The 14589-nt window shown below is 35.6% G+C and overlaps 1 protein-coding gene across 2 annotated transcripts in view; it reads right to left on the bottom strand.

The window, feature by feature from the left end:
- Positions 1 to 315: 315 nt before the first annotated feature.
- Positions 316 to 14589, bottom strand: part of LRRC9 (leucine rich repeat containing 9) — a 120925-nt gene continuing 106651 nt past the window's right edge. Inside the window, exons 30-33 of one of the 2 annotated variants that reach the window (XM_024998076.2) lie at positions 10896 to 11036; positions 6201 to 6345; positions 4013 to 4181; positions 316 to 1557 (exon numbers count right to left, since the gene is read on the bottom strand). In XM_024998076.2, the coding sequence (XP_024853844.1) occupies positions 1518 to 1557; positions 4013 to 4181; positions 6201 to 6345; positions 10896 to 11036 (495 nt within the window). In that variant the 3' untranslated portion in view covers positions 316 to 1517. The remainder of the gene's footprint in view (positions 1558 to 4012; positions 4182 to 6200; positions 6346 to 10895; positions 11037 to 14589) is intronic. The other variant, XM_059890884.1, reaches the window with a different exon arrangement.

The following is a 14589-nucleotide window of genomic DNA, read 5'->3' as shown; positions in this document are numbered from 1 at the left end:
CTTATAAATTTTTCTCCAGTGAAAACCTGTTTTTCCCATCCAGTTTATTATTTACAAAGACACTTTTTACTATAAAAGTAGAATATACTGAGCATTTCACTTACACATAATCATGAGAGGAAGAAAAAGCAAATGATGTCAAGTTAGTAGCAAATAATAATGAGCAGATGCTTATCACAATACTAGTGAAAGCAGTTTTCAAAACTAAAGGGTGACAAAGACATCTTCTGGACATCTTAAGAACTGCATAGTTCCTTTTTAAACAAAGGATCTTATTTGTACCTTAGAGTAATAGTTTAAACACCACGCATTAAGAAGGGTAAAATCAATCTGTATTAGGTTTGAAATTTTAAATATTACATGATTAAGTTACAAACATACAGTATTTAAAGAAGACTCAAAATTATTGCATGCACATTGGAATTTCCAAAATATCCTTACAACTATTTCCAGATAGATTATAAAATACAAGTATTTTAGTAAAAATAATTTATTTTCATGGAAGGAACACATTAAATAATCTGAAAATTATATGCAATGTTGAACCGCTTCCTGAAAAATTTAAACAGAATACTTCATGAATCATGGAACCTTTTGATATAAATATGATTGGCAATTTAATCATTAAAAATAATAAATGTGTTTAATACATTCAAAACCACATTTGATTGATTTGAGATTTGTCCTAGTAGTATGCAATATAATTATTTTAGAAAAATTATTTCCAATGAAATATGAGTCCATATTTTAAATGTGTCCACTCATTTTGAACATCTGTTTACTTAGCCTACAACTTGTTTGTAAAATTATATCACTATGGGCACATTGAATGAATTTTGTATATGAAATAGGATTCTTTTATTCTTGTAGCATGAGTTGCACTCATAGTTAGCCACCTTTAGGAAGTATTGATGCCTATGATTTACATCTCTAAATAATTCTTAGGATAAACCCCGTTTAATGCTATTTTTTAAAAAAAAGTATAGTCCTAAAAAAACTAATCTGTAGTTCAACTAACAAAACTCAACCTGATTTAAGAATAGTTGTGTTTGGTAAGAAATGTATGCTTTAGTTTTAGATAAGCCTAAATGGATAGATATTCTACAAATGAAAACATACTTATTTCCTAAAATTACCTTTGCTTAGTGTCTTTATATATCAAGTCAAAATGAGATTTTACAACTAAATGCTTCCAATAACATGACTAAATATTTGATTCTTTGGACTTGATTTTCTGTCACTTGTATCTTTTCAAATTGTTGTATATTTCATGATTTTTCTAACATAGAAAATCAAATGAATAAGGTAACTGTAAAGAAGGTTTAAGAGAGGTGATATTAAATAAAATTCACCAAGGATGATAGAGATTATCTTCATATGGAACTGAAGTGCTTCAGTAACATAAGTACCATGATTATCTTATATATATTTTTTATCACCAACACTGTCTGCTAGTTTTTGCACAACTTCTAAGTGGAAATTGGTTTCTTGGTGTATATTCAGTTCTCTTTAGGCAGTTACATTCGATTTGATCTTGGAAAGTGGCTGCCAGGAATTCTGTCAGAAACAAAATATTTATGAGTTAAACAGTGGTGACAATTTCTTAATGGATCAGCTAACTTAAGGTAATTCTGAAGTAAATAATTTTTGTATTTTATATGTGTACAATTTCAAAAAGACACCACAAGAGAGAAAAATATCATGAGGATAACTCATTGATATAAAAATATGATATTAACATAAAGTGAAGTGCAAGTCACTCAGTCATGTCCAACTCTTTGCAACCCCATGGGACTGTAGCCTGCCAGGCTCCTCTGTACATGGAATTCTTCAGGCCAGAATACTGGAGTGAATTGCCATTCCCTTCTCCAGGGAATCTTCCTAACCAGGAATTGAACTGGGGACTCCTGCATTGCAGATTATCAGCTGAGCTACCAGGGAAGCCCGTGATATCAACATAGTATACTCAGTAAATATATACTTAGTGAGACATGCCTGATTATAGCAGGAAAGTCAGTACAGCAAGAGCCAGGCTTAATAGGTGTTCCAGAGATTGGCTACAAAGAAGCTGCTAAGTCACTTCAGTCGTGTCCAACTTTGTGCAACCCCATAGAAGGCAGCCCACCAGGCTCCCCCGTCTTTGGGATTCTCCAGGCAAGAACACTGGAGTGGGTTGCCATTTCCTTCTCCAATGCATGAAAGTGAAGTTGCTCAGTTGTGTCTGACCCTCAGCGACCCCATGGACTGCAGCCCACCAGTCTCCTCTGTCCATGGGATTTTCCAAGCAAGAGTACTGGAGTGGGGTGCCATTGCCTTCTCCGACAAAGAAGCTAGAGGGCAAATATTAACTGGAAATCTGGGTGGATAGGCTTTGGCAGCAGAGTGAAATCTTAATAAGAATATCAGGTTCCTTGGCCTTCAGCTGGTCTCTAAGGACTAGGATCCAAACTGGAGGAAGGGCAAGTGGGAATTATAAGAAGTCTGAAGAATTTACATAATTCTCAGCCTTTGTGATTTCAGAGTTGAATTTATCTGTTGTTTAAAATATAAGTGAACTGCTTTGCATATTCAGGAAGTAGAAATGACTTGAAAGACAATACAATTAAAAGTGGTTCCCATAGTTGTTTCAATATTCCCTCAAATAAGTACAAGGTGAGCACTATTCTACCTTGAAAGCCATTTCTGTTTGAATTATGATGTATATGCTGGACTTTGAGAAAGATTTGGTGAATGTGAGAGAATAAGCCTTATGCTGACAGTCTTCCCCCAGCTCACAGAGTAAATACATAATAGTATATAACAATATTTCCTATTTCTATACGTGATTAGCAAATTTGGGAGGTTTTATGATGAGAAGCAGACACTTTACTGTCTGAGCCACCAGGGAAGTCTATTTCTGCTTTATTGACTATGCCAAAGCCTTTGACTGTGTGGATCACAATAAACTGTGGAAAGCTCTGAAAGAGATGGGAATACCAGACCACTTGACCTGCCTCTTGAGAAACCTATATGCGGGTCAGGAAGCAACAGTTAGAACTGGACATGGAACAACAGACTGGTTCCAAATAGGAAAAGGAGTACGTCAAGGCTGTATATTGTCACCCTGCTTATTAAACTTATATGCAGAGTATATCATGAGAAATGCTGGGCTGGAAGAAGCACAAGCTGGAATCAAGATTGCCGGGAGAAATATCAATAACCTCAGATATGCAGATTACACCACCCTTATGGCAGAAAGTGAAGAGGAACTAAAAAGCCTCTTGATGAAAGTGAAAGAGGAGAGTTAAAGTTGGCTTTAAAGCTCAACATTCAGAAAACGAAGATCACGGCATCTGGTCCCATCACTTCATGGCAGATAGATGAAGAAACAGTGTCAGACTTTATTTTTTTGGGTTCCAAAATCACTGCAGATGGTGACTGCAGCCATGAAATTCAAAGACGCTTACTCCTTGGAAGGAAAGTTATGACCAACCTAGATAGCATATTCAAAAGCAGAGACATTACTTTGCCAACAAAGGTTCGTCTAGTCAAGGCTGTGGTTTTTCCTGTGGTCATGTATGGATGTGAGAGTTGGACTGTGAAGAAGGCTGAGCGCCGAAGAATTGATGCTTTTGAACTGTGGTGTTGGAGAAGACTCTTGAGAGTCCCTTGGACTGCAAGGAGATCCAACCAGTCCATTCTAAAGGAGATCAGCCCTGGGATTTCTTTGGAAGGACTGATGCTAAAGCTGAAACTCCAGTACTTTGGCCACCTCATGCGAAGAGTTGACTCATTGGAAAAGACTCTGATGCTGGTAGGGATTGGGCAGGAGGACAAGGGGATGACAGAGGATGAGATGGCTGGATGGCATCACCGACTCGATGGACATGAGTTTGAGTAAACCCCAGGAGTTGGTGATGGACAGGGAGGCCTGGCGTGCTGTGATTCATGGGGTCGCAAATAGTTGGACACGACTGAGTGACTGAACTGAACTGATGATAAGAAGTGATATTAAAACACAGAATAGCTTTACCTTCCCTCATCCTGGTTGTTCTGGTACATCTGTGCACTTGGAGATGCCATATTCTGGTGCGATAAAAGAGATGGAGAGAGATTTATCCCCCTGAGTTGCCGAAAAGCTATTTCTGCATGGATGCTCCGAGGATTATTTGTTAGAATCCCTGCGTTCTTGGATTTTTTGTCTGAAATTAGAATTATGAAACAATGAAAGGCATTAATAAAATAAATTAATAAGCTATGGTTGTCCTTCAATTGACTGTATGCTATACACATTTCACAGCATGAATTAAAAATTTTAAATAAAAGTTAAAATTGGAATATATTTCTAGCACTTAAATGCTGTTTAAATTTTTCTGAGTTAGTGAATCAATTTGATATTTTCTTGGTAATTTTAAAAAATATAAATATCCAGAGCTGTGTGCTGTAAAGAAATACATAGATAAAGTGACCATACTTCTCAAGCAAAAATTGGGGTACTATACTCAGAAAATAGGAAAAAAATAGGACTTTTCCAGAAAATCTTAAAAAGTAGTTGCACAATGAATCTTAAAGATATCTCAGGAAAAAATTATGGAAATGAATCCAGGGTTGAACTAATCCCCAACCCCCACCCCCACCCCCCAAAAAAGATACTGAAGACATTCCTGAAGATGATAGTGATGAAACTGTACTCTTAAGGAGGCTAATAACAATTTGGTATACCAGTTTTACTGATAGTTATGTCTTCTGGACAAAAGCATTAAAATTCTCACTATGATTAAATCTTAAAGCTATAAGGAAGTAGAAGTATAAAGAATAAGTTTAAAAATAACATCTTAGACTAAATTACATTGGATTTTTAAAAATTGAGTTTCTTTTTAGAATAACTGCATAGAAAGATCTACTATTCTTAGTAGGGTTTTAGATCATTTTATCATTATTGTGATACTCAGTTTTAGAATTTTATTGTCTAACAGTAGTCTGAGGCAAAGTGAGATGTTAAAAAGAATGGAAGAGGTGAGCCCTCAGGGAAAGAGTTGTTCAGTCACTAAGTCATGTCCGACTCTGCATCCCCATGGACTGTAGCACACCAGGTGCCCCTGTGCCTCGTTATCTCCGGGAGTTTCCCCAAGTTCATGTCCATTGAGTTGGTGATGCTATTTAACCATCTCATCCTCTGCTGCCCTCTTCTCCTTTTGCCTACAGTCTTTCCCAGCATCAGGGTCTTTTCCAATGAGTCAGCTCTTCGCAATCATATGGACAAAGTATTGGAGCTTCAGCTTCACCATCAGTCCTTCCAATGAGTATCCAGGGTTGATTTCCTTTAGCAATGACTGATTTGATCTCCTTGCAGTCCAAGATACTCTCAAGAGTCTTCTCCAACACCATAGTTCAAAAGCATCAATTCTTCGGTGCTCAGCCTCCTTTATAGTCCAACTCTCACGTCCATATATGACTACTGTAAAGACCATAGCTTTGACTATACAGACCTTCATTGGCAAAGTGATATCTCTGCTTTTTAATACACTATCTAATTTTGTCATAGCTTTCCTTCCAAGAAGCAAGGTCTTCTAGCTACCCCCAATTTCATAAAAATGATAGCCAGACAACATCTGGAATTAGGGAAAAGGCTTCATCTAAGCCTGAATGCAAATGTAATAATAGAATGAACCATTTCCATGCCTTGACATTTTAATATACTTCCTTCCTTTACAGAGCTACCTCTTGAAACACTTCCCTACTAATAGCTTCATGAATATACAAAATAATATTGTGGTTTCAAGGATGAAGTTTGATCTTCTCTTTGTAAGACACGTTTTGAGCGCCAAGAGTCTGTTGTTATGAATATTTTTAAACCTCTACTTTTAGCAGAATGCACTACAGGTTTTAGTAGTCATTTGCTATGAAATACACAAAATGGAATAAAAGCTTTGAAAGGAAATACCAAGAAAAATCCAGTAAGTATCACAAAGTTCTAAGTGCAAGCAAATCTTTAACTACAACATATTAGTAGCTGAGTAGAACCAAAAAATACAATAGATTCTTTGAAATCAGAATGATCACATGAAACTTGAACACAAATTCACTTTTAGGAAGTGTAAATTTGTAAATTTAAAATAGGCAATTTTAAGTAGTATTAGAAATCAAAGTGAGATTTTTGTATCAAATGGAGTGTTTTTTTTGTTTTGTTTTTTACATTCATTCAGAAACTCTCAAAATACCTTCAACTTCAGGAGTTAAAGTGAAGTCAGATCCCAAGTAATGGCTAAATCCACCAGGCAGAATTACATTTGTTATCTTTATGGGAGGAGCTTTCATTTGGCTAAACGATGTACCATCCACAGGAGAGCTGGTAACAGGAATAAACTACATGATAAAAACAAAAGTTAAGAACACCTTGCCTCTAAAACTCAGATCAATAGGCTTAGCCTTACCACAAGCCCCATTTGAAATTCAACTTAAAATTTTTAGGTCAGAAATTAAATGGTTGCCTTAACTCAGAGTTGGTAGAGAGGCAAAAACAGTGAAATAGACAGCCTTTGGGGTCCTTAACCCCCCATCAGAACCTTATTTTTTATTTTTTTCAGACTGCATTGTACGCATCACTACAATTTAGTGTGATGGCACCTCCCCATTCCAAAGGGTCCTAACATGGTAATATAAAATTAGGAAAATGAGAAATAAGCCTTTCCTCTTTTGTAATATCTTTTTTTCTGAACAGGAGTTTCTGGATGGTAAGAGTTATATCTTCTACATCCTTGTACTCCTCACATTACCTCTTCAATTGTCTTGCAGTTAATTAGTTTTTCAAAAACAAGTAAATAAAGTGGGGACTAAGGAAAGCATTTGGCTTCCCAGGCAGTGCAGTGGTAAAGAACCCGCCTGTCAATGCAAGAGACATAAGAGGTATGGGTTTGATCCCTGAGTTGGTAAGATCCCCTGGAGGCGGGCATGGCAACCCACTCTAGTAGTCTTGTCTGAAGAATCCCACAGACCTAGAGGAGCCTGGTGGGCTATAGTCCGTGGGGTTGAAAAGAGTCAGACAGGAATGAAACGACTTAACATAAGAAAAGCATCTTACAAGAATCACTTTTAGTGAGTGCACTAACCCTCTAAACAGTGTTTACATTTTGTGTTAATTGAGAATTAAAGTGAAAGTGTTAGCTATTCAGTCCGACTCTGGGACCCCATGGACTATATCCCACCAGCCTCCTCTGTACACAGGATTTCCGAATTAAGAGGTTAAAGAGCTTCAGGAATCAACAAATTAAAAGAGCTTCAGGAATCAACAGATGGAGGAGAGGGGTATTATAGACTGGACACTATTAGTGTCACTAATAGTGTCACTGGACACTTATTAGAAATGTATGCCTGCTCTGTCTTTAGTAAGACTGACCTCGTTTATACTTTAAAAAATATGAATTCTGAATATATAATTCAATTTATCTAGAGATACAGGCTTACGCATTTCTGTAAAATTATACATTTCCCTCATATTTCAGAAAATGTAACCAAAATGCAGCTTTGTCATGAGCACTAAGGTATCAGGCCTTTTAGTAAAGCAGATCCCAAATTCCTTAACTAATTCCTTCATTGGAGTTTCTTCCCATCACTAATCTAGAAAGCTGTCAAATTTCTTCTGAAACCAAAGCACCAAAATGTTATGGTTTAAAGGGCAACTTTAGATTTCATTTATTCCCTCTTTATTTGCTGTTAGAATAAAAGAACAACAGCAACTAAAACAAAGGACAATACATTAGAATGAACTGATAACACTTGAAAAGTATTCTATTCTTATGTCTTCTGAACAGCTAAATGAAATAATAACTCAATTTTGTTCTGGATAGGAAAATAAAAATTATTATTGTATCTTAAAAAATAGATTTATCTGAAATAAAGACTTCAAATACTCCCTTTATTTCACTAATCATATATAAATGAATATTAAAAAACCTAACTGTAAAATAAAAAGAAAATATATATATATATAGGATAAATGGAAAGATATTCTTTCTATTCTTACATATGGCACTGATTCAAATAGCAACAATAGGTATCTAGAATCACTGAAAACAAATCATAGTATGCTGCTGCTGCTAAGTCGCTTCAGTCGTGTCCGACTCTGTGTGACCCGATAGACGGCAGCCCACCAGGCTCCCCCATCCCTGGGATTCTCCAGGCAAGAACACTGGAGTGGGTTGCCATTTCCTTCTCCAATGCGTGAAAGTGAAGTCGCTCAGTCGTGTCCGACCCTCAGCGACCCCATGGACTGTAGCCTTCCAGGCTCTTCCGTCCATGGGATTTTCCAGGCAAGAGTACTGGAGTGGGGTGCCATTGCCTTCTCCGAAATCATAGTATACACTGGGGGAAATGTTAGTTCACTATATGATAAATAGAAAAGAACCAAAAAAAAACATTTAGTGAAATACACATCCATCAATGACTAAAATTTGAGTTTATGTTTTGTTTGTTTTTTTTTGCTATATTAAAGCAGTTAAAAATATATATGGAAACTGATATCTTTGAAGTTGCTCTGAGTGATTTCTTCATAAGGAATTTAGTATTTATGAAGTTATATGGAATTTTTTAAACGTAGCCAGCGTTACCTTAAAATAGAATTTATAAAATTTAATGTTACAATTCATACAGGTCTCTCACTGGAGGCCTCACATATGTGGTATGGTAGACATTATAATGCTACCCCCCACCAAGATGTCCACATCCCAGTCTCCAAAACCTGTGAATGCTTTATGTGGTATAATGGACTGTACAGATATAATTAAATTAAGGATTTTGAGATGGGGAGATTATGCCGTATTAACTAGGTAGGCCCATCACAATCACAAACATCCTTATAACAATGGAGAGAAGATGTTATGATGGAAGCTGAGGCCAAAGTTATGCTATTTGTTGGAAGAGGGCCACGAGCCAAGGGATGCAGATAGCCTCTAGAAGGCTGAAAGGCAAAGACCAAATTCTCTTGAGGAGCTTCCAGAAGATATTGCAGCCCTGCCAATACTTGTGCTTTTAGCTCTACAGGACTAATTTTTGGACTTAGGATCTCTAGAAATTTAAGATAATAAATTTGTGTTGTCTGAAGATACTAAAATTGGGGTAATTTGTTATAACAGCAACAAGAAACTAAAGTTTCCTTTAGTTTTTCACTTCTGGAAGGAAGAAGTGACTTGCTCATGGAATATAAGAGAAAGGGAAAGGAAGCTTAAATCTTTGGACTAAATTTTATTTGTTCTCTTTTTAAAGACTAGAGACTGTGACAATAATTTTGGTAGATGACATTTAGATGGTGCTCTCAATTGTATCATATAGATTAGTAGCTAACATTGTTTTTCACAAAGCATAGTTCTTAGAAAAACTTTTGTAGATATAACCTGTATATGAACCAATTTCCTTTGCCTAATCTAGATAATCTTTATTAACATTGTACAACTGTAAGTTTCACATGTCTCTACAGCTATTTTGATCTATAATAGAATCCCCTTGGTTAATAAAAAAAAAAGTCCAGGAAATAATAAGAATTAGACCTTTAAAAGATTTTAAAACATAAAAGTACATGGGCCCACCCATCTTTGGATGAAGGGCCAACGCCTTTTCTGTAAGGAAGTATCCTTTGCCTGGTATTTGGTCTGACTGATAAAGCCATCACAATTTCCAGTTTGGTTTCATTAAAGTAACAAGAATTCAACAACATATGGAGAAAATTTGAATACAAGAAACTGCCTAGATTTTTAAAAATTTCCCCACATATTTTATCTGACTTTTTATAATTCTCTCCCTTATTTTGCAGGGTTTTTTTTCTCCCAACCTAATTTGATATTATTTGTGTATGTGTGTAGTTGATCTTTGTCCAGATTCTGCAGAGGATTTCATTTGGTTTTCAAAAAAACATGGAAATAATAATTTAAAATGTGTATTTGTATATTTATTTAAAATAAAAGATTGGCGTAAGTTTTTGAAAAAACACAGCCAACTTTTAATAAATCTGTGATTCTATTGCTGAAGGCAGACGTCAGAGAGGAGCCTACTAGTATTAAATGCTAGGAATTGGTTAGTTTGTTTTATAGAGGGAATGGAGAGTGTGGAGTAAGCCAAGCATCTACAGTAGTCTTATCTCTTTCCTCTTCAATTAACTTTTAAAAGTAATCTTTGTTCACTGACTAATGCCCTTGCTCTCTGGCTTCAACTTACATTAGAGGTTTACTTACATTTCACTGCCCCACCCTAGTCCAGGTCTTCATAATTTCTCTCTTGGATTATCCTAAAAACCTCTTAGTTTATTTCTCTGCCTCTAGGCTTTTCTTCCTTAAACTTTTCAAAGGCACAGCTCTAATGATATTACTTCTTTGCTCAAAAACCATAGCTTTTCTGTGTTAAGTTTAGTCTTTTGAAGATGGCTATGAAAAATCCTGGTGGTCAATGATAGAATTACCAAATGATATGCTTCTGTGGCTTCTTCCGTCTCTAACCTCTTCCCTATCACAGTCAGATATCTTACTAGGATTCATGGGCAAAAGGTCCATGAACAATAAAACTCTTTCCATTTAGGAGATAGAAAGGGAAAGAGTTTTATTGTTAGTCACAGTTTATAAGAGTGATATGTTATAGTTTCTTAACTTCTAGCAGCACCTGACATATGGAACAAGAGGCACACGGTTTTAAATAACTTGCTCTACATTAAAGTATGTTTTTATAATAAACAGCTTTCCTAGTTTCTATGTGTGTGTATGTGCTCTATTCACCAGATCAAGTTGCTTTTGACAATAATCATTAAATACATACTAAAATAGTCTACAGAAGCATCATATACTAGATTTAAACATTTAAGTAAAAAACATGACATAATGTTCATCTACTACTAATTTATATATTTTAAAAGGAAAAGTGTAAATAATTATTACCGAATTTTTCTTTGCTTGTAGTTCAGAGAAGTGAAATTCAGCTTTTGCCCTATCATCTGAATTCACAGGAATTCCATCTAACATCTGTAAGTTAGGCAGTCGAAATATAAGCACGTGGCGATGTAGCATTTTTCTACAAATCTGAATAAAGTTAAAAGTAACAATTCATTCCTTAAAAAAGCTCTTTATTTCAATAATTAACCTTTATAGAGAAGGATATTTAGCACAGACAGCAAAGATGACAGGTAACAGCTAATATATAATATTAAATGATACAAATACAAACTCCCTTTTAAAAAGATTTCTCAATTTTCTGTTACGCTAAATGAAGATGAGAGCTTTTTTTTTTAAACCAAAGCTATGTGGAGGTTTAGTTTCTTTGAAGAGTATATGATATTGTTCATTAACTACAGGCAATCCCAACTCATGAATAGGATTATATTATAAAAGTTTACTTATAAGTAATTACTTTGAAACTTACAATTTCCCATAGGTACTATGCAATTTAATTCAATGCATATCTGTTGAACTGTATGAATCATCACTTCATAGTGTTAACCTACTCTAAAATTACTTGCATATATGCATGAGAAAGTGTGTGAAAGAGTTAACATAGTCAGTTTGAGGCTGTTAACTTTAGAAGGATCTGTTTGCAAGGGTAAGTTTTAACAAGTGTTTGGTACTTGGATTTTGGAAGATTTCCCACCATTCCTTAAGTGATAAAGGTAATTCATTATGCCTAGACTACTTTTACAAACAGTAGGATTCTTGTGCAACCTGCTTTCCTTCTCAGGTCCTGGAATTTTTGTATGTGATAGGCAGAGGGTACCTATGTGACAAGCCTCCAAAAAAAATCCTTGAAATCCATTAAATCTAATGGGATTTCCTGGTCAGAAAACAACATTTGTTATTGGGTGAGGAGTGTACACTGTGTGATTCCCTCATGTGAGGAAAAAAGCATAAGGAAGCTTGCACATGGATTCCTTGACTCTGGTTATGTTTTTTTTCTTCATCACCTGGCTTTGTATCCTCATTATGTCACAGTAATAAACCTTTAGCCATGAGTACAACTATATGCTAAGTCCCATGACTTTTAGCAAATCTTCTAGCAAATCTCTGAATATGGATATGATCTGGGGGACTGACAACACAGATGTATGCAGCACTGTTTGTGATTGAAAGAAAGGAAGGAAGGAAGAAAGAAACATTATCAAAAGGGAATAAATAATCTATTTTTTTAATGTAGTAGATACATATATATTAATGAAGAGTGATCTCTAAGTCATAAATTGAGTTTAAAAAATAACCACATTCTAGGCCACAAAGCAAGTTTCATAAAACCAAAGACTGTATAAAATGTCTCTTCTGATTAAAATATAGCAACACTAGAAATAAATTACAAAGAGATAACTAGAAATACATAACAGGTTTGAAATTATCACACTTCAATAATTCACAGTTAAAGAAGAAATCTTTTGTAAAGTAGATTCTAAGAAATAACTGGGAAAACACTACATACCAAAACTCTTAGGCTGTTGCTAAAGCAGTATTTTGTATCCTAACATTTATTAATTTAGAAGAAATATTAAAAGTTAATGAGTAGGCATTCTACTACTTCAGATTTTTTTTAAAGTAATTCCAAGAAACTAAAGATAGAGGGTAGAAATTAATGAACTAAAAAAAGAAAAATTATACTTGATAAATCCAAAATATGGTTATTTGAAGAGACTAGTATGATAGTAAGACTCCTCAAATACAAGAGCGAAAAAGCAAAAAAAATAATTTAGCTATGAAATAGGTGACAAAACACAGATATAATCAAGATTTTAAAAATTTATGAAAGTATTATGATGGAAGTACATTTAAAAGTTAGATAAAAGGACAATTTTATTGAAAAATGTAAGTTCTCAATATTGAACTTAGTATCTGTTCTTAATGGAGAAGGAAATGGCAACCCACTCCAGTATTCTTGCCTAGAGAATCCTGTGGACGGAGGAGCCTGGTGGGCTACTATCCATAGGGTCACACAGAGTCAGACATGACTGCAGCGACTTAGCATGCATGCATGCATTGGAGAAGGAAATGGCAACCCACTCCAGTATTCTTACCTGGAGAATCCCAGGGACAGAGGAGCCTGGTGGGCTGCCGTCTATTGGGTCGCATAGAGTCGGACACGACTGAAGTGACTTAGCAGCAGCAGCAGTGTATGTTCTTAAGTATACTGTAGTATATGTTCTTATCAGTTTAATAGAAAATGACAAGATATATATCCAATTCAGTTCAGTCTCTCAGTCGTGTCAGAGAATTTGAATAAGTTGTTCAAAGTCTAACTTCAAAAAATATTAAGTTCAAATGGTTTTAGAGATAAGATCTAATTATCCTTCAAGGAACATACAAGTCTTCTTTTATATAAATTAATTCATAGACTAGAAAAAGAGAGGAAGTGGAAGTGAAAGTCACTCAGTCATGTCCAACTCTTTGTGACCCCATGGACTATATAGTCCATGGCATTCTCCAGGCCAGAATACTGAAGTGGATAGACAGTTCCCTTCTCCAAGAGATCTTCCCAACCCAGGGATCAAACCAAGGTCTCCTGCATTGCAGGTGGATTCTTTACTAGCCAAGCCACCAGGGAAGCCCAAGAATACTGTAGTGGGTAGCCTATCCCTTCTCCAGGGGGTCGGTCCTCCCAACCCAGGAATTGACCCAGGGTCTCCTGCAATGCAGGCAGATTCTTTACCAACTGAGCTACCAGGGAAGTTCAACATATCTCTATGGAAATAAGTAAAATTATTATGATTTTATTCTCTTATGCTATTCTTTTCAAGTTGATCAATGCTGTTTTGCCTCATAAAATTAATTGGAGAGTTCTCTCTAGCTCAGCTGGTAAAGAATCTGCCTGCAATGGCAGGAGACCCTGGTTTGATTCCTGAGTCAGAAAGATTCCCCTGGAGAAGGGATAGGCTACCCCACTCCAGTATTCTTGGGCTTCCCTGGTGGCTCAGCTGGTAAAGAATCCGCCTGCAATGTGGGAGACCTGGGTTCAATCCCTGGGTTGGGAAGATCTCCTGGAGAAGGGAAAGGCTACCCATTCCAGTATTCTGGCCTGGAGAATTCCATGGACTGTATAGTCCATGGGGTCACAAATATGTTACATGAAATTTTAATAAATGAATCCAGTAAAGTATAAAAGATGACCAAGTAATATTCATCCCAGGAATTTAAGGATGGTTAGCACTATATTCTATTAATTTAATTTGCATATTAACAGATTAAAGATAAATACTATATTACCAATTAGTTAAAATCCAGTGTCCATTCCTGATAAGAACAAGTAGCAAACTGGAATTAGAAAGGGACTGCCTTAAAATGCTGAAGGTTATCTACCCATGGCCTATAGCAAACATCATATTTAATAGTGACAATTTAGAAGCATTCTTTGAAGTCAGTAACTGTGAGTGTGTTTATTGAATACTGTACTAGACGTCCTAGTCAGTACACTGAGAGGTGTAAAGGAAATAAAACCATATAGATTGGAAAGAAAGGTTAGAGTCATTGTTTGCAAATATTATGATTGTCTACAGAGAAAATCCAACAAAATTTACAATCCATTAGAATTTAAGAGAGAGTTCAGAAGCTATTTGGATAAAGAGTAATATGCAAAAAATCAGAATTTATATACTCTAGCAGCAAA

The sequence above is a fragment of the Bos taurus genome, chromosome 10 (genome assembly GCF_002263795.3).
Source record: "Bos taurus isolate L1 Dominette 01449 registration number 42190680 breed Hereford chromosome 10, ARS-UCD2.0, whole genome shotgun sequence".
NCBI classification, from domain to species: Eukaryota; Metazoa; Chordata; class Mammalia; order Artiodactyla; family Bovidae; genus Bos; species Bos taurus.
This window is presented reverse-complemented; position numbering and strand designations above follow the sequence as displayed.